The sequence below is a fragment of the Podarcis bocagei genome, assembly GCF_964188305.1.
Source record: "Podarcis bocagei genome assembly, chromosome: 12".
Classification (NCBI taxonomy): Eukaryota; Metazoa; Chordata; class Lepidosauria; order Squamata; family Lacertidae; genus Podarcis; species Podarcis bocagei.
Genome location: NC_138137.1, coordinates 53,240,593 through 53,266,490, shown reverse-complemented (window position 1 = coordinate 53,266,490; position 25,898 = coordinate 53,240,593). Strand labels below are relative to the sequence as shown.

Genomic DNA, 25,898 nt, shown 5'->3' with positions numbered 1-25,898 from the left:
AATAAAGTGACACAGACCAGGGAGGGAGACCAGGGCTTCGGATTAGAAGCATAAGCCATTTTGCAAGGAAGTTTTGCCATTTAAACTACTAGCTTGAAGTAGGAACCCCGTCAAAGAAAAGGAGAGAACTACCCAATGTCTATTTAAGTCATTATTATTACTTAATACTATTTTTATTAGTTAAAACAATTGTATAGATAAAAACAGTTTAAAACAGAAGCAGCACACACATAGAATCAGTTCAAATTCAAGATCCCGACTGGGATAACGTCTTTAGGTGGTGTGTTGAAAGAGGAACGTCTTTAGCAGGCATCAGAAAGGCAACAGAGAAGGCGCATGTCTGATATGCAGTGGCAGGGAGTGCTAAAAGATAAATGCCACCACACTGAAGCACCCTCCTTCTCATTTTCTGCATTACAATTTTTAAATTGCATTTAGTCCCTTCAGTTCAAACTCACTAAGAGAAATGGTGTTGCAGGTCAAAAGAGGGCCCCTTTTTTTAAAAGTAGGAACCTGTTTGTACTGGTTGATTAGCATCAATATGGTAACTGAGCAAGCTATTCCCCTATGCAGAACGACTGGCTTGGCTTCTTCTGTTGTCTTCTATGTGATGAAGAGTTCTGTGTAATTCAAGAGCCTGCTCATCTGTTCACAGAGGGAAGTTGGTCCAGTAAAAGATAACGACATTGTGTTTTACTGGACTGGAATACCTCATATTCTAATTAAGGAATGTTGAATGATGTTGGATTGAACTTAAGCGGTTTCAAGCTGTAATTATGATAAAATGACTTTCTTTTTGTAAGTAAGACTTTAAAGCTACAGCAATTTAAGATGTTGAGATAAGGATTTGCTGTATAAACAACTCAAACTGGGTATACAAGAAGGGGAGGTATGAGGTGGTCAGGGAAACAAGTTACAAGAAAATAAGTTGTGAAATTTATGTGTTTTTAATATTTTTATGTTTGTTTTTTCTTTTTGTTTGTTAAAAATTGGAAACTTTAATAAATATCTTTTTTTAAAAAATGGAATACCTCATATTCTATATGAACCTACCCAAACCCTGAGATCATCCTCTGAGGCCCTTTATTCGTGTGCCTCCTCCATGAGAGGTCTGGAGGGCAGCAACACGAGAACGGGGCCTTCTCTGCAGTGGCTCCCTGTCTGTGGAATATTCCCCCCAGGGAGGTTTGCCGGGCACCTTCATTATACACCTTTAGGCACCAGGCAAAAATGTGCCTCTTTAACCAGGCCTTTGATTGATTGACATCCAATACCCTTTTAAAATGTTTTTTGGGGGGGTTATTGGGTTGTTTGTTTTTATTTTTATTATGTATTTTGTGTTTTTATATTGTGATTTTATTCTGTGAACCACTCTGAGATCTGCAGGTATAGGGCAGTATACAAATTTTAATAATAATGTACAGCACATCGTTTTTCCTGCAAACGTGGTTCTGTCATTAACATATTTGGCCTGGCTTATACGTAGGTAAAGGTGTCATTCCACACATCTCTGGAGTTACTAACCTACCAACATCTCCCGGAAGACCAGTTCCTGCCTGGGCTTCAAGTGCTACAGCTTGAAAACGGAGACAAAATACTAGAGTTTAAGCAAAATCTCGTCATTGAATACAGTAACAAAGCAACCCAGGTATGCAGATTGATGTCAGTGAGCCAAAAGTCCAGAAAAGAAGACTCGCAAGGGCTTCACAATGGCATATGAGAGCTACCCCATTCAACAGCTGTTGGGCAGGAAGCTGCATTTACTGCAGTGAGGCTGCCCACTTAAACACATTTTACTTACGGGCCCAGAACATTGACCCCTACATAAGTCGGGAATCCCCTGTACTTTTAAATAAATCAATATATCCCCATACTTGCACTGATATATCACCTCTAACTGCATAAGCCCACTTTACCACATATTGTTTCAACCTTCTTTCATATTTTAAAATTATTTTATACACAACCTTTGGCAGGACAGGTTTACTACCCCCAGACCAGTTACTAGTCTTCCGAAGCTTAATAGTTCTTAGGTACAAGTTTGATCTTTAAGTGGGTGGCTGAGCAGACGTACCTGCCTTGCCATACCTACTTCTTTTTTTGGCCAGAAATATGGACTGCCAAACCGAATTGCGTGCAAAAGCAACAATGTCTCCCTGACTGCAGCAGTGTCTGGTTGTGCGTAGAGCAGATTGGCAGTTAGGAAGCTGTTGCCCGGAAAAGCAGTCTTAAGATTTCTGCTCTTACCCTGCAGCAGAAAGAAACAAAACCCCAGAAAACACTGTCTCCCGTGTGGAGGTCCATCTGAATGTACTTTATGGTTAGGTTGGATCCTGGTTAACCACTGGCGCTGGCAGAAATGCTTACCCAGCTTGGGAGAGTTATGCTTGGACAGGGGAGGGAGTGTGTAATCCCACAACTCACCCCCAGAATTTTAGCGGTTATTTTTTAAGCATCCATTTATTTGGCATTGGCCCTCAAAGAGAGCTGGTGTCCACACCTAGAAGCTGCACTAGAAATGCTGTGGGATGCTTGCACCAAGCTAGCTGCACATCTTACGTATAAGGGCAATTACCATAGATCAGCTCTGGCCTACCATCTTCCTAGTCTGCCTTGCCTTGTCAGTGCAGAATTCCTCCTTTATCAAAGGCTCTTGCCCTGTTTTATACCTTTGCAGGCACTGCCCATGGCTGCATACCTCACTGTCCCAGTACTTGGGCTCTCTTGTGACACGATTGATTTTGAAGTCTGCCTTGTTAATCAAACAAGGTCCGAAGCTGTCCTTGTGATGAATACAAGTGGATGCAGGAGCTACTGGACAGCTTTGCTAGGTAAGAGAAATCGGGAGGTTGACATCTCCCACTCTGTTAAGAAGGCTCCTATGCTTGGAAGCTGGACGGTGAGAATGTCCATTTATTTTTTAACAAAATCATAGAATCTGTTTAATTTAGAACATGTGTAGATCTCCTTTCTGCCAAAAAAAGGTGGGAGCTCATTGTGTTAATGGTGCATTAGAATGAAGGACACACATTTGCAAACTGCAGTGTATTTTTGAAACAATTTTGGATAAATTAGAGTAATGAATTCAGTAGACTGGAAGCCAGGACAACTGTTAACAACTTTATCAGAAGCAGAGTGGTCATTTTATTCAACTGGTAAAGATGCGAGTAGACGTTAGTGAGGCTTTCTTTTCATTAACAATGTCAATATACCTGTTGCTCTTTCACTCTTACAGATAAAAATGAGCGGCACAAAGAACCTGAAGTGTTTTCCATCTCCCCAAATAACGGCGTTCTTGAAGCACATCAAAGTAGCGTGCCTACCAAAACACTTCTGGTGGTTCGCTTCACCCCAAGGTAGGACATGAAGCGAGTTAATGTTCTGCATGGCTTTTGTAGGGTTACCACCAAAGCTGCCAAACTGTTGGTAAATTAGGGGGGCTTTATGAAACCATGTTTCCTTGTGTATTGGCTGCAGTGACTGCATTCCTAAGCGCTTCCTCTGATAACTTCTGCAGTTCATGCTGACAGTGAGGAGTAGCTGGAGCAGAACTGTTTTCCATACAAAAGGGTAACCTATGAGTCTTCAGTGTACAAGAAAGCAGTAGCTGCAGAAGTATCTTAGGGCAGATGGGCTCCCTAGCTCAGAGAGCAATACTTGCGTATTAAATATAAATTGTGTCAAGGAGCTAGAATTAGGGCACATTATAAAGCTAAATTCACCACTTCTAGCAACCCCCCAAAACAAGGGTTACTAACCTTTGTCCCTTCCAGATGTTGGATTCTGAAGTCCAGTTTCCAGCAACCTCTGGAAGGCTGGAGGGTGAGTTAGCGCTGCCCTAAAAGACTTGAGGCAGATACAGCAGCAAGTTTTCTTTATCCTCTTGGGGGGGGGGGTTAAAATCAGGAGTGCAACACAGCTAGCATACAGTTGCGAGATTTTAACTGGCAGAGTACCACATAAATTAAATAAGCAAGAGCTTAATCCTGCTACTTCTACCTTCCATAATATAGAGTAACTGCATACATTCAGGGCTTGCTCGCATGCTACATCAGTGTCTGTGGCTGGAGATCCCTCTGGGAGAGGAATTTAAATGTACGTGGCGTGACATCGCCACTAGTAGGCAGCTCTAAGACTAGCGGGCTTCCACCCGCCTTCCAGGATTGTGTTTCTTTCCCTATAAACAGGGAGGATGTGGAATATCAAACCATAATCACAGTTGTTGGGATGCTGGGAGAAGCACCCTGCCTGCTCTACGTCCGGGGGAAAGGATCTTACGATGAGAAGTATGAAGAAATGCGCAAAACGTAAAGCGCCCAACCAATTTCCCAGCAGGTGCAGCTAAAGCTGCTGCCGCAGGTGGCTGTAAGTAGGTTTACCTGGTTTTTGGTGATGTATAGTAGAAAATAAAAGGCCGTTATTTCTGTTGACTTGAGTGCGGAGGCTTGATTTCTGAATTAAGAAGCCTTCCAATTTAAGATCCTAAGAGAGGCAAGCTGTTGCTTTTTTATAAATCAGGACTAGAAAACAGTAGTTATTAGAAAAGTTTATTATTTAGTTGCTATTAAAGGCTCAGGTGTCTCGCAAAGGAAGCCATACTGAGGTTTTCATTAATGAAATTTCATTAATTGGTTAAAATCCTTAATGATCAGTGTAAACTTCTGACCTGGCATAATATTGGCAGGAATGTTTTAGGGGTTATTAGCATATTGGAGGGGGGCACTTGGAGCCACCAAAGGTAAGCTTTTGAACTCCATTTATTAAGTCACCTTCCCATATACGTTCCCTAAGCAAAGCAAAGCCACAGCCCTCCTCTGTTTCAACAGCGCTACATCAACCTGTACAGTGGTGCCCCGCAAGACGAAAGAGTTTTCCGTTTTGGAGGTGCTTCGCAAAACAAATTTCCTATGGGCTTGCTTCGCAAGATGACAATGTCTTGCGAGTTCCTGCTGGTTTTTTTCCCTCCCCCCCTTTTTCTAAGCCGCTTATCAGCTGATCCGATCAGCAGATAAGCCGCTAATAGCGCTAATCCGTCAATGGGCTTGCTTCGCAAGACGAAAAAACCGCTAAACGAAGAGAATCACAGAACGGATTCTTTTCATCTTGCAAGGCACCACTGTACCTTTTATCAGACGGTCCTAAGAGGACCTCTATTGACTGACTCTTGTCTCGTAGAGTTAGGCTGGCTAAATGAAGAAGCCAGTGCTACTGGAACCTGCTCCCAAATACACGATTAGTCCCTTTAGGCAGAATTCCCCTCAGGAACGGGTACTCAACTGGCTCTGCCCCACAGGCCAAGATTTATGACACTCGTCCCATCCTCCCTACCCAAAGCCTCTCTTGTAGGAGCATGCCATCTCTGTGCAAGATTTAGCTGGAGGGCTGCAAAGAGGGACAACTGAACTAAAGTGCTGTGGCGTGTATCCCACCTGCAGGCTACCTCAGCATCTTTTCATTGGACCGATTCATGAATCATTTGGGGGGAGGTGCTGGAACCTTCCAGCCGTTAAGCAGGCCAGAGTTCTGTTCACTTTCCAGGGTACTCGAACACCGCAGCTGCTCCCATCCCTGTTCCAATGCACATGGAGACCACGCCATATCCTCTGAAAGAAGGACACAAGTTAGTGCCTAACTCTTGTTTGCATTCTCTAGTTTCATCTGACATGGTTTTAGAAACCGACTACTTTTGAACTCATACTCCATGGTCACACAGGTCAGAATTTGCAACACAGACTAAAACCAGCTAACTCTTCTGCCCTATGTGACAACTGGAATAAGTGGCACAATGGCAGCTGAATGCAGTTCCTGCCACCTGAGATACTTCAGCCCAATATTCCTAAACTGTGTGCTGCAAGAGCTAGATTTATTCAGAAGTACTCAGCCCAGAGGCTGCCTGATGTGTCTCTGTATGATTTACTGCTTGGACATACCCAAAGCAGTGTATGAGAGAAAACAAGAGCATGCACATCTTGGCTATCCAAAGATCGGGGGAAGTTGCTTTCAAAATCATTTCAGTTACTGAGATTGGGGAGGGAGAGAGAAATAGGTGTTTACTGCAGTAGAACCTAACAGTACACTTGGATTGCAAGTTTAAGGAGAAGTGGCAGGGACCAATCAAAAAGTCTGCCCCAAAAGGCACTAACACCAACGGCTCCACAAACTGTTGAATTATTGCCACATGCAATAACAAAGTCCTTTGATGTGTCTTGCATTTCTTTCTGCCAGTTAGAACTTGCGTAAGAAAGCTTTGAGATAGTTGTAACTCCTGAACAAGCTTCTCCAGTTGGGAAACCACCTACACAAACCCCTCCAGCACCAGGGGCATAAAAAAGTACGTCTTTTTTTATAATAATAATAATAATAATTTTTTATTTATACCCTGCCCTCCCCAGCCAAGGCCGGGCTCAGAGCGGCTTACAAGCAATAATAAAAACAAGATGAGTGATTACAACTTAAAAACAAAAATAAAATACAACATTAAAATAATGGAACATTAAAATATTAAAATGGAGCCTCATTGCAGGAGAAGGAAAAGAAAAAAGAAAAAGGGGGCGGAGGGAATCAAATTGGCTCCAATCCAAAGGCCAGGCGGAACAACTCTGTCTTACAGGCCCTGCGGAAAGAGATCAGATCCTGCAGGGCCCTGGTCTCATGAGACAGAGCGTTCCACCAAGTTGGGGCCAGTGCTGAAAAGGCCCTGGCTCTGGTTGAAGCCAATCTAACTTCCTTAGGGCCTGGGACCACTAGGGTGTTGTTATTTATGGACCTTGAGGCTCTCCGTGGGGCATACCAGGCGAGGCGGTCCCGTAGGTACGAGGGTCCTAGGCCGTGAAGGGCTTTAAAGGTCAAAAGCAGCACCTTAAATCTGACCCTGTACTCCACCGGGAGCCAGTGCAGCTTGAAAAGCACTGGATGAATATGCTCCCATGGCAGAGACCCTGTGAGGAGCCTCGCTGCAGCATTCTGTACCCGCTGGAGTTTCTGGGACAGCTTCAAGGGCAGCCCCGCGTAGAGCGAGTTACAGTAGTCAAGCCTGGAGATGACTGTCGCATGGATCACTGTGGCCAGGTCGGGGCGGGAAAGGTAAGGGACCAACTGCTTGATGCGGCGAAGGTGGAAAAATGTCGCCTTGGCTGTTGCTGTGACTTGCGCCTCCATGGAAAGGGAGGCGTCAAGGATTACACCCAAACTCTTAACGGAAGGCAATGGCACTAATTGGGCCCCCGCAAGAGAAGGGAGTTGGTCCCTCATCCCCATGCTATCCCGACCTAGCCGACCTTTAGCAACATGCAGCATCAATACATACTTCAAAGTTAAGAGTTAATGCAAGTGACTCCACACTCACCTCTTCCCCCTACGCTTCAGCTCGTTGAGCAGAGTGACCACCTGCCGCGCCCCAGTGCAGCCCAGAGGGTGCCCCAAAGCAATGGCCCCACCAAGGGGATTGACCTTCTCCATGGGGATGCCAAGCTTCTCCACACAGTAGACAGCCTGCAGAAACACCACAGTCAGTGTTACCTCCACTTAGCCAGGGGTCTCAACACCTGAATCTCCCACCTTTGACTTCTTAAGGAGATTCAACATTTTAAAGCAACCAAATAGAGTTACGCAAGTCGCCTCTTCCTGTTTTCTTCGTCTCTGCATGTAATGAAGCAAGCTAGGTGAACCCGAGAATTACCTGAATAAAGGCATGGCCAAGGAATATGAGTACCCCCACTGTATGCACTAGATTTCTACTACTCACACCACATTATAAATATCGAAGCTTTGGGAGGGATGTGCAAGGAGTGGTGAGGAAGGAACGCTCTAACCCTATTCCTCCAGCCCGACTAGAAGAAACATCCCTGGAGTGGCAAAAATAAATGCAGTTCCAAGAAGTTCCCGACTTAGAGGACCAGCTGCTACTAAGCCATTCCACAGTCTCCTCAAAACAGAAAGCTGGGAGAAGGGGAATGTGGGTTCTGTCCACCTTTCATTTGCCGAGTGAACACCACAGGGAATGGTATTCTACTTCTTGCAAGTCCTGGTGCAAATTAACAATATTAAAAGCAGGGAGCATGTTTAATTGGAAGTAGGATGTTCAGTTCCCAATGCTGAGGGTGGACCTTCAATTAAAACTCTGACGGCAGCAAAGAGCTCTTGCGTGAAACCCATTCTTGCACCTCATCACAGTGCTGCTGCTGCTGCTGCCTCTGCCACTTCCAGTGCCCTGAAAGGGGTTCCATGGGGAAGGGTGGATGAATTGCAGCAACGCTGTGCAAACTGGTTTCACACAGCACTGAAATGCCACTGCTTAAAGCCCCGTAGTCCAATTCAAGCCAAATCGGTTGGGTAAGATCAAGGGAGACTATGGCAGGGGAGGCTGCAAGGAAGAACAAATAGCCTGATAAAGGATAGGTGCACACGTTTTCAGCCCAGGCTGTGTGTAGAATGGGGCATACAGGAACTGTTATGTGTGGGCCTGAGGGACTGGACGCCCATTATCCAGGGGCTACAAGAACCTTAAATGCGGTCTACCTCTTAATTATTGCGACTAGAAAGCCCTTATTTTTTGGAATTTTTCATCTATCCAAGATGCTTTTAATACACATGCATTGCAAGAGAAGTGATGAGCTTTTTGCTTTCACCTAAGCCCATCACCTCCGGAAGAGACCTAAATCCATTTGGTCCCAATACAGAGAAAACCCCACCCTAAAAATGAAGTGCAACAAAATGCGCAAATCTCACCTGACTAGCAAAGGCCTCGTTGATTTCAAATATGTCAATATCTTTCACAGTCAAACCTGCAGGTTAGAGCGAGAGAAGATGCCAAAGTAAGCCTTTCCAGTTAATATTCGTAACACCGCTGTTGCAATTCATTGTGAAATTAGCCTGCTCCACCCTTTCAGTGTTTGACTCATCCCCCCAAAAAGATATGGGAGGGAAATATGAATATGGGGTGGGAGAGAGAGAGAGAGAAAATGAACTTGGGCAGAAAGAGGGAGAAATATCTGAAGTGTGTGTGCAAGAGTTAGAGATGCTTGTGTGTCCATGGTTTGTTTGTGTGAGGTGTGTGCACGAGAGTGAGTGAAGTACAGTCACCTTCTGTATTTTTCCTGCTACTGGTAAATTCTCCCTGTTACTAGATATCAGTGGCATCACAGTTTGTGTTGATGAAATTAATATTCGTGATCCCCACCAGCAGGACATAGTGGACTTCCTACCGTAAGCCTCAGGTTTTCTGGGTGGGGGGTGGACAGCGGCAAAGACCATGCCCTCTCCATTTTGTTTATCATGTCATGCTCCACAGCAGCCCTTTTGTGACTGGTACCCACAGCACTTACTCAATGTCCAAAATGTGCCCACTGGCCCCAAAACGCTGGCAACCCCTGGCCCGAGGTTAACTTACCAGCCTTTTCCAACGCCACCGGAATGGCATAGGCTGGTCCTATGCCCATGACATCAGGTGGAACTCCAACGATTGCACACGACCTCAGCACCCCGAGGATGGGAAGGCCCAGCTGGGACGCTCTGGAACGTCTGGCCAGGAGAACCGCAGCAGCGCCGTCACTAACTTGGCTGGAATTACCTGTGGCAAGAGATTTCCCACGCCAGGGCAAGGTTTCAGCATTGTGAGGCAGGTTTAGTTACACAGAATGCTGGCAAGCCCAGCACAAACCTGTTAATTATGACACAACTCTACCAAAGGGGGCGGGGGGAAGATTCAGACTATGTCTGTTCCCAGCCATTTGCAGGCCTAAGTTAATGTGGTCACAGGAGTTTCTGTTGCCTGTAGTGGTGATCTTTGACACAGAAATCCAGCAACATCAGGATTCGTTTGCAGCTACTGTGACCAGTGCTGCTGGCAGCTATTCAGAGCAGGACTAACCAACAGCCTTCAGAGAGGATCAATATACTGTTTACTTCTTTTTTTGCTGGCCTCCAAATGTGGGAATCATAGAATCTGATACAGGTAGGTAGCCGTGTTGGTCTGCCGTAGTCTAAACAAAATAAAAAAAATCCTTCCAGTAGCACCTTACAGACCAACAAAGTTTGTTATTGGAGCTTTCGTGTGCATGCACACTTCTTCAGAAGTGTGAAGAAGTGTGCATGCACACGAAAGCTCCAATAACAAACTTAGTTGGTCTCTAAGGTGCTACTGGAAGGATTTTTTTTATTTTGTATAGAATCTGACACTGACTGAGAATTGCATTGACTGCAAAACTCTGCAATGTTCAGGAATTGTTGCCTATGCCTTCCCATCTAATATATTTCTATTTCTTTCCCACAATCCCGCTTCAAACATGCACACAAACTTCCTCCATTAATAACCTGTTTAAGAGCAATTTTATCTGTTTCCTTAAACACAATAAAAGAAACAACCTAGTCCAGGTTATGGGTAGAAAGATGCCTTATACCAGGTCAGATGATCTTCCCACAGAACCCAGTATTGTCTACTCTGACTGGCAGTGGCCTTTCTATTAAGATGGAGATGCTAGGGTCTTCAGCTATTTTGAGCTACAATTCCCATCATCCCTGACCACTGGTCCGGCTAACTAGGGATGATGGGAGTTGTAGCCCCAAAACAGCTGGAAACCCATTTGGGAATGCCTGCTCTGGAGTGTAAATTATGCATTCCACCACTGAGCTATGCCTCCTTCCAAACGCAAGTCACCACTGGCTTCATTATTTCAAACTGGTTTTTCTTCCTCTGCTGTTAACAGCACTTTGCATCTTGCGGCTACTAAGCATTACGTAAATAACAGCCAAACCAACGAGACTGAACTGGCACGTTTCACCGACGTGCATAACTGCAAATAGAAAAGACTCCTTGGCACAAGTTACAAATGCCTCCAGTTGCTTCCTCTCCTGTTAATTCGGCCTCTGCTCCTGGTACTTACCAGCAGTCGTGGTGCCATTCTCCTTGAAGGCCGGCTTTAGCTTCGCCAACCCCTCCAGCGTGGTGCTTGGCCTGACCCCTTCATCTTGGAGCACAGTGATCGTCTTCTCTTGGCCCTGGTCATCCGTGAAGGTGGTGGTGACAGGGACAATCTCATCTTTGAACCACCCCATCTGCTGGGCTCGAGCTGCTCTGGAAGCACAAATGTACTTTTTTGCACAAGGTTTTTCAGAACGTTGCTGTGTACTAAGCACAGGGGGAAGCCACAAAATAAAGAGTGTGTGTTCCACAAGCTGTATGAAAGACATTTAAATGACATCACCTATGTTAGCACAGGAAGGGGGCAGAAGGAGTTGTCCATGCTTGCTCTAAGAGGAGCCTAAGCAATGTTTGCTGCTCTGGGTCCCCCTTCCATTTGAAAGCAATGTTTCCGCTCATTTCAATGGTGTTTTGTGAGGATCTTTATGTGAGACGGAGGTAGATCTGACTTTACACAAACACTCTATTCCTAGTCTCAAACACTGGCACTTGAGATGCTAAACTATGGCAATTTAGTAGATGATCCTTGACCATTCGAGCCTGCACAGGTTCCACAAAGCTCTTCCATCGGACAGGATGACAAACACAAACCTAAGACAAACACAAACAGGTCTACAAACTTTTACAGCCCTAGGGACGTGGGTGGCGCTGTGGGCTAAAGCCTCAGCGCCTAGGGCTTGCCGATCGAAAGGTCGGCGGTTCGAATCCCCGCGGCGGGGTGCGCTCCCGCTGCTCGGTCCCAGCGCCTGCCAACCTAGCAGTTCGAAAGCACCCCCGGGTGCAAGTAGATAAATAGGTACCGCTTACCAGCGGGAAGGTAAACGGCGTTCCGTGTGCTGCGCTGGCTCGCCAGATGCAGCTTTGTCACGCTGGCCACGTGACCCGGAAGTGTCTCCGGACAGCGCTGGCCCCCGGCCAATAGATGTGAGATGGGCGCACAAACCCCAGAGTCTGTCAAGACTGGCCCGTTCGGGCAGGGGTACCTTTACCTTTACCTTTACACTGCAGCAAAAACTGATCCGTTAAGATTACTGCCTTCCATGTTCTGCATACAAGCCAAAACTAGCACCATAGCGTCTGCTCATGCCAGGCAAAATACAAAACATTTGTCTTCCTAAGCAGAACTGAAAGACTTCAATTAACTGGCTCAAAGGCACAGTCAGATCAAGCTGCATAACCCAAGCGACAATATCTTACATTTGGAAAGTAGGTGCACTGCATTCCTGTGCCTGCAGAGCTAGCAGCACCGCATGAATCAAGCCAGCTAAGCCACACAACGTTTGACACACACCAGAAAAGGCCATAGATCAGAAGCAAAGCCCAGGTATGGGACAGTTGGGAAAGAGCTATGCTTGAAGCCCGAGAGAGTCAGATTCAGTGTAGCTATTACTCAGCTGGCAGGACCAATGGAATGAATTGGTGTGAATGCAGTTTCTGGAGTTCCTAGGAGAACACAAGTCAAACTGAGGAGAAAGGGGTGAGCAGGAAGACATTATTTCCCCTCCATGCATATCAGGACCCACCCCACCCCCCCGGCGCAAGCAAGCAAGAGGGAGGGTGTGAATGCACGAACTGCTATGATTGGTGGTGCCATCGCAATGGCAAGGAGAAAGGCTTGAACCTTGAATTCCCTGGGAGGAAGGCCAAGTTCTAAAGGGCATCTGGCTTGGAAGCGACTTCCCTAACTATACACTAGGCACACAACCAACAAGCAAAGTCCCTGCTGTGAGCCACTATGTTATATAATCAGGCAGGAAGGCAACCTGGATAAACCACTGAACCAAGCAGGTCATTTCGCAGGAATGACACAGCATGATTTAATGCTGTATTAGCCAAAACATAGTATAACCGTACCTTGGTTTTTGAACAGCTTAGTTCTCGAAAGTTCTGGCCCCCGAATGTCGCAAACATTTGGCCCCTGAATGTCGCAAACAGAAGTGAGTGGTTCCGGTTTGTGAACAATTTTTGGAAGCCAAATGTCCGACGGGGCTTCCACAGCTTCCAATGGGCTGCAGGAGCTCCCTGCAGCCAATCAGAAGCCACGCATTGGTTTCTGAACGGAAGTTGAATGGACTTCCGGAACGGATTCTGTTTGACGTCCAAGGTACGACTGTACTAAGAAATGCTGGATTCAATAAGCTGCTCTGGGATGCTGGTGTTTGCATAGACGCAGGTGAACCGTAAGCAGTGGCTGTGGCAAGCAGGACACAGAAAGCAGGCAGCTTCTAAGTGGGAAAGAACCAAAGTCCATTTCTTTGGGGGCTGGAGGAGAAAAGCAACCACTTACTTTTGCTGAGAAGCCAAGGCAAAGGCATCTTGCTTTTTCCGGGTGACGTTAAACCTTTCGGCTACATTCTCTGAGGTTATTCTGAAAAACAAGATTAGTTATCAGGTGGATTAATCCACTGGTTCAGAGCATATTTGTCTCTCTAAGAAACATGAAGGAACAGTGGAACCAATGTGACTTTCAAAAGAACCAGGGGGTCCAGGATCTGCCACCCCAAAAATCACAACTTTCATTACTAAAAAAGCAAGTTTCCAGTTCACATTACTGCAAGACTAAGCTTATAAATATGTCAGTGATGCCCAATGAAAAACATCAAAAGTGGCGAGGGAAAATAGACCAACTGGCTGAAGAGGACATATTTATTAAACACTTTTATAGTACTGCTTTCTGTAACAAAGTGACCTCAAAACAGTCTGCATAAAGCAATGAAAACAATACAAATTCTTAAATTGCAAGTGAAAATCACAGTAATAAAATAATTATAGTCAACAAAACAATAGCAAAAAGAAGAACTGGAGTAGCCTAAACATAGTTGCCAAAATGTTGGAAAAATACCAACCATGTCTTTGCTTTCTTTAAACAACTTACTCCAGTGGCAAGCACATACAAAACAGATGAGTTTGCTCAACTTATTATACAAAATGCATAACTTCCATGCAAACTTTGACTTTTTATTGTACACAAGTTGCTGTTATGTTTGCTATATGCCTTTTACTTGCCTCTTTCATCATTCATCAGCTTTACCAGGAACCTGACAATTAACAATTTCTCAGAAACTCACTTAAATGGAAAGTAGCATCAAGAAAGCCCCCCTAAAACCATAAGAAGAGATAAAAACGCCTACCCCATTGGGATAAGACAATCTCTGGCGTTGCTGTTGTCCATCATACGAGAACTGACGTCCCCAGGATTGCCGACGGTACGCAGAGACATGCTTTCTACTCTGGAGGGAAAACAGAGAGACAGAAATGCTTTTGCAAATATCATATGTATGAAAGAACCATATAGGGATCAGTAAAAGAGACAAGTACCTAACTGCTTTCATAGGAACGCTAAAAAAGAATTAGCGTATTTTTCGCTCTGCAAGACACACCCGACCATAAGACGCTCCTAGTTTTAGAGGAGAAGAATAAGAAAAACAAAATTTCTCTCCCTCTCTGCGCAGCGGCTCTCCAGTAAAGTGGGAGGAGAAATGGAAGGGGCTCTGTTTCCGCTCCCGCTTTGCTGAAGGGGCACTGCACAGCTTTCCCTCTCTGTGCAGCACCTCTCCAGCAAAGTGGTCAGAACAGCAAGAGGTATCGCTGCGCACCGATCCCTGCGCTCCGGAGGCTTTCAGTGGCTATCCCTGAAGCCAGGAGAGCGAGAGAGATTGGTATGCACCGATCCCTCTCACTCTCCTGACTCTCCTGACTTCAGAGATAGCTGCACAGCCCGCATTTGCTCCATAAGACGCACACACATTTCCCCTTACTATTTAGGAGGGGGAAAGTGCGTCTTATAGAGCGAAAAATACAGTAAATAAAGAGAGCACATAACCAAAATATAAACGCGCTGCCTGCATATATTTTTCCTGTTGGAAAAAATCACTTGAAGCAGCAATCTTATACCCACTTACCAGAGAGTAAACCCCACTGAACTCAACTGGACTACTTCCAGGTAGACATGTATAAGATGCTACTTCTCCACTCTAACGGTATCAATTTCTGCCAGCCTTCCTTGGATTGGTGCCCCCTAAACATTTTGGACTATAACTCATAACTTCCCTGACTCATTAAACATGCTTGCTGGACCCGATGAGAGCCAAAGTCCAAAACATTAGGGGAGCAACCAGGTTGAGGAAAGCTGTCCTGTGCTATCAGGTCAGAACTCTGAAAAAGACTGACGCCTCAGTTATATTTATATTAACTCTGAAGGATCCTATTGAAATCATTCTCAAGCAACAGTGTGTTGAAGGATAGCATTAAAGATCTTAGGTGCCTTCAGATCTTACTCTGTAGCAGCTGGGGTACAGACTGTTCGCGTTATTTTCTGAAACGCTCCTACATGCAGTCTTAAAATATGTGTTTAGCAAGAGAAGCTGTGCATGTCACCATACCCTGATTTTATGAAGCCATCAGCCCAAAGTCTTAGCAGTCAGACTGAATAGTCCATGGCTCAAGGTTGGTTGCCAAACAGCCTCCACAAAACTAATAAGCCACCCGATGAAGCCATGGATTTTCCAAAGAGCAGGTTTTTAATGTCTGCAGTGTCAGTTTTCAGCCCCAGACCAGAAGATACCAAAAGGTTTACAGCTCACAAGAATCAACTACCACTTTTTATTTGTAAGGGCAGCATATCTGCCAAGTCAACAGGTCTGAAATCTGTACTGATACAAGAGCAGATCTTGGCTACACTTTAAACTCTTGATAGCATTAAACAACAGATCAATGTTGCCAGGGAGGCTGGTAGGTTAACTACAGCAATTCTCTACATAGTTTTTAAAAGTGGGCTTAGCGAGTCTTTCCTGGAGAAATCAATACAAAGCCACTCACAAGTGGCAACACTTGGCCTGCATTGCTCAACAGGAACTGAAGGTCAGAGCACTCGGTTTCGGAATCCCAGATCAGCCTGTTCTACATTTTTCTTGGCTAGCATTTGCAAGCTATGCTTTCGCAACACATGTCATTGCAAAATTAAGACCAAGCTATGAAGCCTAGATTATAACAAGGGTGTGATCCTAAGCAGTATAAAGCTGAAACATGTAAACATCCTCCTACAGGAATGGCTTTTACTCTATAATCAGGAAATTGTGTGTGGCAGCCCTTGGACCTCCAAAGAATGCAAGCAGCCCACTTAGTAAAACCTAAGAAGCTTGAGTACAGCACTTCGTGGGTTCATCTCTTACACTAGCATAAGGTCCATTTTGACCCTGTAACAACCAGTCATCCTGTGAGGCCTGCCATTTCACAGAAGTGGAACTAAAGAAGAGTTATTCGCCAAAGACCTCTTAGGGGTTTACAGCTGAAGTAGAAGTTTAAGCTAAGCCCAAGCCCCACAATGAAACTGCACCACCCTGCCTTCATAAAACCAACTTTAAAACTAAATGTTTCAGAATATTCACGGTGCACAATAGAGATGCACTCAGTTCAAGAGCACGCAAGTTTATTGCAGTCTGACTTAAATGTTTTTTTTACAGAGGTTATAAAACCACATGGACTTAAAACGTCTGCCTGTTACTGCTCAAAAACTTCAGCCACACCACATGTGGAATGAGTGGAGGCTGGAAGGATACACAGATACCTCGAGCTTTCTGGAAGACTCTCTCTGTAGGCTACCATTGTGGGACTGTTTGAACAGGTAGTCACAGAAATAACGGGAGAGGAAAGAGGTGCTGCAAGTTGACTGTCTCACAAACTACTACTGGTAGCCACATGACTTGGAAGACGACACAGACTCATTATCCCTGCTATGAACTGCTACAGGTACTTGAGAGCCAATGAATAGCAACCTGTGCTCTACAACATCCTGGAAAAACCTAGGACTTAATCCTAGGAACAGGATTAGCAGATGGAAGATATCTGTGCTACTGACTATCCTACTGATTTTCATAAGACACACAGTGAAACTTAACACCTATAAGGCCAGGCTTCAAATCACAAGTTTCAATGGGGAAGAATGTCAATTGGATTAAGTAGAACCGCCCTAAATAAATTATAAATCAAATTTAAGTGGAAGTTGCATCAGACCCACAAGTTTCCATAATGGATTCGGGTGTTTTATTCTAGTGCAAACATTGCTTTGCCATTGCTAGCATGAAACACGGAGGGTGTTTTTACATTCCTAAAATGCCAGAATGGAAAAAGCCCCCCCTTCTGTACCAGCTGCCTCACTCGATAAAATACTATATGATCTGTGAAGAGAACGTGACTGAGGTTACAGACTAGCAAGGGAAGTTCGTGCAAAGACTCGCCTTACCCACAGGCCAAGCCCATGTCGTAAGCTCCATTTCTGATGCCACCTACAAATAAAACAAGCAATAATTTAAGATCAACCTTGGTGAGCACCCCTCTCACCAATATTGCACAGACAGAGGGGATTACATATTCTGGGAACTAAAACACTTCACTTATTCTCCAACCTGGTTAATATTATTAAGAATTTACAAATCTCAGTAAAGTTAATTCCTTTAGCTACTAACTACAAGGAGCCTCTTCTGTTGCCTTCATTACATATCTTTAGGCACCAGGCAAAAACATTCCTCTTCTCCCAGGCCTTTGGCTAATTACACAATCTATATCCTTTTAAACGGGGGGGGGGGGGTTGTTTTTATGGTATGTATTTTTGTGTTTGTATTCTAAACTGCCCCGTGAAGGGCAGTATAGAAATGTAAAAAATAATAATGAACACGCCCAGATCTTCATGGAAAGAAACTTATTGGTCTAGGAATATTAACTCCATCTAGCAACACGAGTCAATATACAAACTGCACAGGAAGTTCAGCTCCAGGAATTTAAGTCTTCACATGCCAAGCTGACACTTGCTTTGATCAGGATTTTCAAAAGCACTAAGATTAACCAGGCCTCTGAAAAGCCACAAGTGCAGAATTTTGAGGCAAGCTCCTTATGTGCTACAATATACACATTCCTGAGAATCGGGGGGGGGGGGTGGTGTCTTAAGTTCTTAAATGTGAAATTGTATTTGAAAGTGTGCATGCAATGCCTGCAAAAACATTTGTGGGGGAAGGAGGCAACTTCTCTATCCTGTATCGCTACCTGTGCCTCTCCTCCCAGCCTCAATATATTCCTATTCCTTTATACACATCAATCACATTACACCACACATCCAGACTCTGCAATACTTAAACTATTAATCAAAGATACAAAATAGGCATACCCCATGCTTAACAGGAATATATCAGAATTACTGAAATGCAGAATTTACTTTGAATGCAGAATTTTCATGAGCTTTTTGCCATCAAGCCCAGTCACCAGCTACCTTCTTACCAGCTATATTGATCAGAGCTTGCAACCCAGATGAGCACTGCCTGTTAACGCATGATATTGGTACAGTCTCTGGAATGCCACTGAAACAAGACACAAGCAAGATGATTCATTAGCACAGAAACAAAGTTGGAAGCCCATCTCAGAGATGTCAATTTAGAGGGATGGAGTCATTCTTTTGAGGGTCTGTTTATGCTGAGAGTAAGATAATGCAAGATACATAAGCTATTCTAGCCACTTAAGACTCCTTATTCTCAATGAAGATAGTAGGACTAAGGATCTGGTGTAGTTTTGGGGATTACAGTCTATACGTTATAGTTCAAGAAAGCTGACATAATAAATCAGACTACTGGACCATCTAGCTTTGGGTCGTCTATGCCAGATGTGTAGAACCTTTAGCCTTCCAGATGTTGCTGAAATACAATTCCCACCATCCCTGGCCATTACCCATGCTTGCTGGCATTTATGTGTGACACCTGGAGGGCCAAATGCTCCCCACATCTGATGGGCAGCAGATTTTCAGGGTGACAGGTGTCTTTTCCAGCCCTATCTAGAGTTGTGTAGGACTGAACCTTTGGCATGCAATGCACATGGTCTGCTGCTGAGCTCTTTCTCAAACTGCTACAGCTGAAAGACTCAAAAGCCCCTAGAAAGTGAAGAGCACTGATCCACCACAAACTGCCTTCGGGAGGTGGGGAAGCATAGCAAACCAGCTTGCAGAATGTGATTCTGACTTACTCACCATGTCCTGACTGAACCAATTTGCAAAGTATTTTCCAAAATATTACCAAACGCCTTTCTGCACACATGCACAATTCTTTTATTCTAGTGATGTGTTGAATTTTAATGTACTGTTGTTTGCTGGGAACCTCTGCATTGAAGGACGAGTTACAAACTTAATTGTGATGCATAAGCTTTCATCAAGACCAGGGGCAAAAAAACTCTGATGGAGACACAGGACAGTGAGAGCCACATTATCAGACTGTGAGATGCCAAAAGAGATGCTTGTTGCCACTCATAAAGAGTAAGCACTCAATTATCTGTAAGTGAAAAGCCATTTGCTCGTATCTTTCTAAAGTACAACCTCAGTTTCATAGCCCAACCTCTTAAAGACAGGTGAAGTACACAATAAAGGCCTCACCTGTGGTGGGGGGGGGGTGGCAAAACAGAGAACAGCACATCCCTAAACCATTACACCACTTTTCCTTGGCCTCTTTCAAGCCAGCTTGGAATTACTTAAGTTACTAACACTTGTTCCTTAGCCAGTGGAGTGACTATCAAGTTTCATCTCACCCAGTATTCCTCCTCCCCTGCCTTGCTATTTTCCTCTTGGTGTGTGGAGAACCTGAGATAGTTATCACCACACCTCCTATCTGCCCCACAATGCATGACAAAGTTCACAAAAGTAGGACAAACCAGCAATACTCCTTCTGCGCACTCAAACATTAGCCAAAGCTGGCAGCCCGAATCTCTATCCTGTTTCTTATCTGGTATCAAGAGTGTTAAATAGCAAAGTTCACCTTAGAAATTGTCCAATCCTCGCCACTAAAGCTCCAGCTCCAGGTTGAAGAACATTTCCTAGGTGCAAAGAGATTAATCTGCTTTTGTTATCTGCAGTTCAAATGCCATCTCCAGATTTATTTTTTAAGAAGGCGCAATTCAGCATTTAAGAAGAAGATGACAGCCCATTTCCCAGACAGGAAGTCTCAATCATTCCATAGCACAAGGTTAGCAAATTTACAGTTACAACTGGGGCAGAAACAGAAATATGTACAGCGATGCAACTTCAAAATAAATTACTCACCTACACAGATATCTCCCAGCTTCTCAGGGCTTAGATTTAGGTCTTTAAGGACAGCTGTCATGACCACAGCAAGAAGTTCATCAGGTGTAGTTTCCTAGATGGGGAAGAAACAGAAAACTGTTCTCTTGCATGTTTCCCACACTAAGGACTTTGCTATGTAACTATGTACTTAAACCTTTATTCTTTTTTTAAAATTACTTTTCGTAGCATTGAATTCATTCGGCATCTGCCAAATTGCTAATTTTTGCCACTTTTGAGTTTACTGGCATGTCATGTACTTTGCACAACTGTATTTCCAGTGCTCTGTATTCTGTTGTTTGGGCATAGTTCGTTGCGGAAAAGCAGCATATAAGTACACCAAATCTGTCAAATGTTTATTTATATCCCACCTGCACCCCTGAACCAGGCCTCAAGGTGGCTTGCAACAAATTAATCTGTAATCTGTTGGGTAGCTTAATAAAGAGAAAGCCAGTCAAGGAACCACTTCGGACACTGTGTTTGCTCTGGGAGTTAGTTCATTTTTGCTGGGATAGCTCAGTCATTAAGAATAAGAATGTGAAACTCTTAACCTTAGGGCTGTGGGTTCGAGCCCCACACTGGAGAAAAAAGGGTTGGACTAGAGGACCCTCGTGGCCCCTTCTACCTCTACAATTCTATTTCTCTTTTTTCCACACACCCCTCCCAATCTCCTTTTCCCAGCCACAAAAAGTAGTTTACGCCTATCACGTCTGATCTAGTTGAGGTTCCTGCATTGCAGTACTAGATGACCCTACCACCTCTATTTTATGCTTCTAAGATAAAAGGCAAAAAAAAACCCTAAAAAGGTAATGGTTTTTGAACTAATAATATTAATTAATGAACTGAACTGTAAACGATTTAAAAAGGAAAAATAGGTTTTGAAAATGCAGAGAACTTGAAAGCATCGCAGCATTGCCTCAGCCGCCCCCACCTGCAACTCCCTCTCCCCCCCCCCCAACACCTGCTCGCTTCCACTACCTTGAAGCCGCCCCTCTTGGCCTTGGCGATGGGCGTCCTCCGCCCGTGGACCACCACCACATCCTCCGGGGCAGCCGCCGTCGAGAGGGCGGCCCCAGAGAAGCCCAGGCAAGGGCTGGGCCGCAACGAGGCAGGCCGGCCGCCCCCGGCCCCGGACAGGTGCCCGATAACCACCTGTAGGCGCTGCATCCTCCTCCGAACTGCGCCGCCCCTCGACTGGGCAGGTGAGGCAGCCCCAGAGAGCCACGCCCCCCTGCGCGCTGCATGCCGGGAAGCGTCTTGTTCCTCCCCTCAGCTGGGAGGGCAAGATGAGAGGCAGAGAACACCACGCCCCCTGCGCGCTGCATGCCGGGAGGCGCCTCGCTGCTCCTCCTCTGAGGCAGCCCCGCGTAGCCACGCCCCCTGCGCGATGCATGCCGGGAGGCGCCTCTTTCCTCCTCTCAGCTGAGCGGGCTTGTGAGAGAGGCAGAGATGCAACGCCCCCTTTGCGCACGTATTGCATGCCGGGAGGAGCCTCGCGGCTTCCCAATCACCCGCCGGCTCTGGGCGCCATCTTGCCACAGGCAGCGTGAGAGCAGCGCTATAGAAGTAGGAAAACGTCAAGAGTCGCGCGGGGACCTGAACCGTTCACTCAATCTACGTCGCTGAAGGCAGAATCGGGAGCTTGACAGATTGGAGGACTGGGCTGAAGTTAACCAAAATGAGTTTCAGTAGGGGCGGATGCAAGGGTCAGGGAGAAGCAGATGCACAAATATAGGATGGGGGACACCTGGCATGCGCAGTACATGTGAAAAGGATCTAGAGGTCTTGATGGACCACAGGCTTAACATAAGTCAACAGTGTGATGCAGAAGCAAAAAAAACCACCCTAATTGTATTTGAGGCTGCATCAACAGAAGTCTAAGTGTCCAGAACAAGGGAAGTCATAGGACCACTCTATTCTGCCTTGCTCAGACCACACCTGGAATACTGTGTACAATTCTAGGCGCCACAGTTTAAGAAGGATGTTGACAAGCTGGAATGTGTGCAGATGCGGGACCAGGGAGAAGAGTCGGTGAAAGAAGACTGGAAGAAATTTAAAGACTATTTAAAGAAATATTGAAAAATTAATGAATGTTAGAAGGATGTTGGATAGAAACTAAGTGGTTTCCAGCTGTAATGCTTTAGGAGACATGAAAAAAAAGATCCACAAATGGGTAAAGGTTTAATGGTAAGGATTTGCTGAACTAACAAACTGAATTGGAATACAGGGAGGGGAGGTCTGAGGAAATAAGTGTATGGAAGTTATGTTATTGAAAATTAATGTGTGTTTTTAATTGTTTTTTATTTTGTATGTTTATTTTTCATTTTTTGTTATATTTTAAAAACTTTCAATAAATATCTTCTTTAAAAAAAAGAGGAATGTGTGCAGATGAGCAAGGTGATCAAGGGTCTGCAAACCAAGCCTTACAAGGAACGGTTGAAGGATCTGGGTATGTTTTGCCTGGAAAAGAGGCAACTGAGAGGAACTATGAGAACCATTTTCAAATATCTCAAGCGCTGTCACATGGAAGATGGAGCAAGCTTACTTCCTCCTGCTCTGGAGGGTAGGACTCGAACCCATGGCTTCAAGTTGCAAGAAAGGAGATTCCGACTAAACATTTGGAAAAGCTTTCTGACAGTAAGAGCTGTTTGACAGTGGAACAGACTCCCGCAAGAGGTGGACTCTCCTTCCTTGGAGGTTTTTAAGCAGAGGTTGGGTGGCCATCTGTCATGCTTTAGCCGAATATATCCTGCACTGCAGGGGTTTGGACTGGACGATCCTCATGGTCCATTTGGCTCTGTGTAGAAGACCTCTGACCTACCATAACCCATTGCGTTCCACAGTTTTCAGCATCCCACTGCTTGCATCCAGAACGTATATTGTGTGTAGACCTCTGTGGACTTGTGGATGATCTGCCATGTATCTTGACAAATTGAACTCCAGTCTACAAAGGCTTATACATACCACAGAAAACTTCCAGAAAGGCAGCTGTGTTAGTCTGCTGCAGCAAAGGCAACAGGTACTGTCAGAGCTGCTTGAAGATCCTAGCTCACAGAGGATCACGCTAGCCAGCGATCATTAAGTAAAAGTCTTTATTGAATTACAGTTTCCATTCTCACGCTGCTGCGCGCAAACTCTACGTCTAGTAGCTAGATCGGCGAAGCTCCGTCTGAGTCTCCGCCCCGTGAGCACCAACTTAATATCCTAGCCTTGCTCCACCTTTTCCGCCTGACTGTCCTCCTCTGGGTCCCTCTGCCCCCCGGGGCTTCTTCCTTCCGGGATTCTTCTGACGCTGACCCGGACCCTCCTGCCTCCTTGCGCCTGGCTTTAGGACCTGGTTCCCTTTCGGGGCTGCTTACTGCGCCGCCTTCCTCTGCATTTGAACTTGGCGCGCGCGCCCAACCTTCCACCTTCCTCTTAACCGTTTCTTCGCTCCCCGATGGAGGTGTGGCCACTCCTGACTCATGCCCTCCCTCCTGTGGTGAGCTGCCAGCGCTTCCCCCCTGGCTCCCTTCCTCTTCCCTGCTTCCTGGCGGTGACGCTGGTCCCGATTTCCAGCTGCTCTCCCCTGAGTCCCTTCTGGCTCTATCTTCCTGGGGTGCCCCCCTTGACTCCCCCCTTGCCCTGGCCACTGGTGCTCCTTTCTGTGAATCCTCTGATTCACTGGAAAGACTAGGAGATCTCGGGTCGTCGTCATCACTCATCTTTTCTTCTGCCTCCTCCCCTTCGCTCTCTGTTTCCTCCCTTGCCCGTGCCTCTGCTCCTAAACCCCTGACATCCATCCCCCCCTCGAAGCCCCCCATTCCCCCCTCCCCTCCTTCCGGTGCTGGAGCTGGGGGCTGCTGTTGCAAAGGGACGAACGTCGGATATCGGTCGCTTCCCGTGGCGGGCCTCCATCTGAAGTCTTCCGGTTCTTCCTCCCTGCTCTCGTCGACAACGGTCACCTCCGCTTCCATCTCTGTGCCGCCGTGCTCGAAACCAGGGTCGTCCCCGAAAATGTCCATGTCCGTCTCTCCCTCACTTCCTCCCGGCGGCGTTGCTCGTCCTGAGCATTCCAGCCACCTTCTGCGGAACTGCTCCTCTGGCCTATCGTCCCACCAATACGAGGGTTCTGAGGCGGATCCCGAGGGTGACCCCTCCGGGGAACGGACGTCTCGTGTCGGTTCCTCGTCCGAGTCGAACCCCCGGAACGTGCTGGCCGAAAGCGTGGGCGTGAAAAGCCAGTCGTCGAAAAAGTCTGCTGGCATAGGTCTATGTGGGAAGAGGGCATGAAACTCGTCTTTGAGCAGAGGTTCGTCTAAGGCGTAGCCCGGCACCCAGCTGTTCGCACTGGCCGGGGTGCCCTCCTTGGCGAGAAAGTATTCTACCCCCTCTTCCCCCCATCTGGAGTCCAAAATCTCCGTGACTTCGTTGATGCGCTCCTTCTGTGCCACTCCCGCGTGCCCTGTTCTGTCTCTGGCCGGACTCGGCGCCGTTCCGGGTTCCTGGAACCTGTGCGGTGCCTTGTAGGGAGTGAGCACCGATCTGTGGAATACCGGATGCATTCTGGAACCCTCCGGAAGTGCCAGTCTGAAAGCTACCGGGTTGACCCGCTCTTCGACTTGGTAGGGCCCCAGTTGCTTATGCCCTAGTTTCTTCTTGGCCAACGACCTGGCCGGCACTGCGTGGGCTGCTAACCAAACCCAGTCTCCCACGTGGAGCTCTTCTCCAACCCTTCTGTGCTTGTCTGCTTGTACCTTGTATGCGTGCTTGGCCAGCTCCAGGTGGCGCCTCAGCTGATCGTGGACTTCCTGCAGCTCCGACGCGAACGCATCTGCTGTCTGCGGCTCCCCCTCCCCCATTCTTTCCAGTCCCGGGAAGGTTCTGGGGTGCCTCCCGTTGTTGGCGAAGAACGGCGTGACCCCCGTGGACACGTGCTTCGTGTTGTTGTAGGCGAACTCGGCAAGCGGCAGGTAATCCACCCACGTCGCAGGCTGTTGATTTGCATAACATCTCAGGTACTGCTGCATGATGGCATTGACCCGCTCCGCTTGCCCGTTGGTCTGCGGGTGTCTCGCCGACGCCAGGTTGATCTTGACGTTCAGGAAGCCCATCAGCCTCTGCCAGAAATTCGAGATGAACTGCCGCCCCCGGTCGGACAGAATAGACCGTGGCAGACCGTGAACCTTGAACACGTGGTCTATGAACAGTTTGGCGGTTTGCTCCGCCGTGGCCACCTTAGCACACGGAATGAAATGGGCCATCTTGGAAAACAGGTCCACCACCACCAGCACTGCCGTCTTGCCCCTTGAGCTGGGCAGATCCGTGACAAAGTCCAGGGCCACCCTTTCCCAAGGTTCGACCGGAGTTTGCAGCGGTTCCAACAGTCCGGCCGGCGGTTTGTGCACTGGTTTGGCCCTCTGGCAGGTGTCACACCTCGCCACGTAGTCTGCGACCTCCCCTCTCATTCCAGGCCACCAGAAATCCCTGGCTACTAATTCCACCGTCTTCTCCTTGCCAAAGTGCCCGGCCGTGGGCGCGTCGTGCAGCTGCTGCAGCACCTTGGCTCGAAGTTCGTCTCCCGGCACGTAGATGGCCCCTTTACGGATGAGCAATCCATCTCTTAGCTGGAAACCGTCGGCCGCTGCCTTGCCCCTTTGCACCTCTGCCATCTTTGCTTGTGCGAAGGAGTCCCCCTGCAACGCTCGTCGCACCGCCTCTAGGTCCACGGTCGCCGCGGCGCACGCCCACACTGCCGGTGCGAAGATGTGCATGGCGGCCGCTGGTGTTGCGTCCTCCAGATACTGTGGCTTACGGGAGAGAGCGTCTGCCATGATGTTGGTGTCCCCCGGGACATACTCTATTCGGAAGTCGAAGTTCGCAAAGAACTCAGCCCAACGTATCTGCCTCTGA

General features: G+C 46.6%; 2 protein-coding genes and 1 long non-coding RNA gene across 4 annotated transcripts in view; 1 reads left to right on the top strand and 2 right to left on the bottom strand.

Moving 5' to 3' along the window:
• DLEC1 (DLEC1 cilia and flagella associated protein) overlaps positions 1-4,430 on the top strand; it is a 48,359-nt gene extending 43,929 nt beyond the window's left edge. The window contains exons 35-39 of one of the 2 annotated variants that reach the window (XM_081163464.1): positions 1,487-1,648; positions 2,678-2,831; positions 3,236-3,356; positions 4,188-4,335; positions 4,374-4,430. In XM_081163464.1, coding sequence (XP_081019590.1) covers positions 1,487-1,648; positions 2,678-2,831; positions 3,236-3,356; positions 4,188-4,311 — 561 coding nt within the window. In that variant the 3' untranslated portion in view covers positions 4,312-4,335; positions 4,374-4,430. Of the gene's footprint in view, positions 1-1,486; positions 1,649-2,677; positions 2,832-3,235; positions 3,357-4,187 lie in introns of both variants that reach the window. The other variant, XM_081163463.1, reaches the window with a different exon arrangement.
• Positions 137-1,489, bottom strand: LOC308569767. Its single transcript, XR_014000828.1, has 2 exons — positions 1,032-1,489; positions 137-710 (listed from the first exon to the last, which is right to left on the bottom strand). It is a non-coding gene; the product is annotated as an uncharacterized lncRNA (long non-coding RNA).
• A 691-nt stretch (positions 4,431-5,121) lies between the features above and the next one.
• On the bottom strand, positions 5,122-21,201 carry ACAA1 (acetyl-CoA acyltransferase 1). The gene is made up of 12 exons (XM_081163799.1): positions 20,985-21,201; positions 19,989-20,082; positions 19,705-19,762; positions 18,188-18,267; positions 17,160-17,202; positions 14,050-14,148; positions 13,206-13,286; positions 10,881-11,071; positions 9,389-9,568; positions 8,728-8,783; positions 7,346-7,491; positions 5,122-5,603 (listed from the first exon to the last, which is right to left on the bottom strand). The coding sequence occupies exons 1-12, from the start codon at positions 21,171-21,173 to the stop codon at positions 5,528-5,530; spliced, it is 1,293 nt and encodes a 430-aa protein (XP_081019925.1). The 5' UTR covers positions 21,174-21,201; the 3' UTR covers positions 5,122-5,527.
• Positions 21,202-25,898: the final 4,697 nt, after the last annotated feature.

What these genes read in the sequence shown, in the direction of transcription:
- ACAA1 (XM_081163799.1), bottom strand. Translation starts at nt 21,173, where the DNA reads ATGCAGCGCCTACAGGTGGTTATCGGGCACCTGTCCGGGGCCGGGGGC. An exon ending in AGCTCTGATCAATATAGCTG is followed by an intron (nt 17,203 to 18,187) that starts GTAAGAAGGTAG and finishes TTTTATTTGTAG; the next exon opens with GTGGCATCAGAAATGGAGCT. An exon ending in GATTGTCTTATCCCAATGGG is followed by an intron (nt 13,287 to 14,049) that starts GTAGGCGTTTTT and finishes CTTGTTTTTCAG; the next exon opens with AATAACCTCAGAGAATGTAG.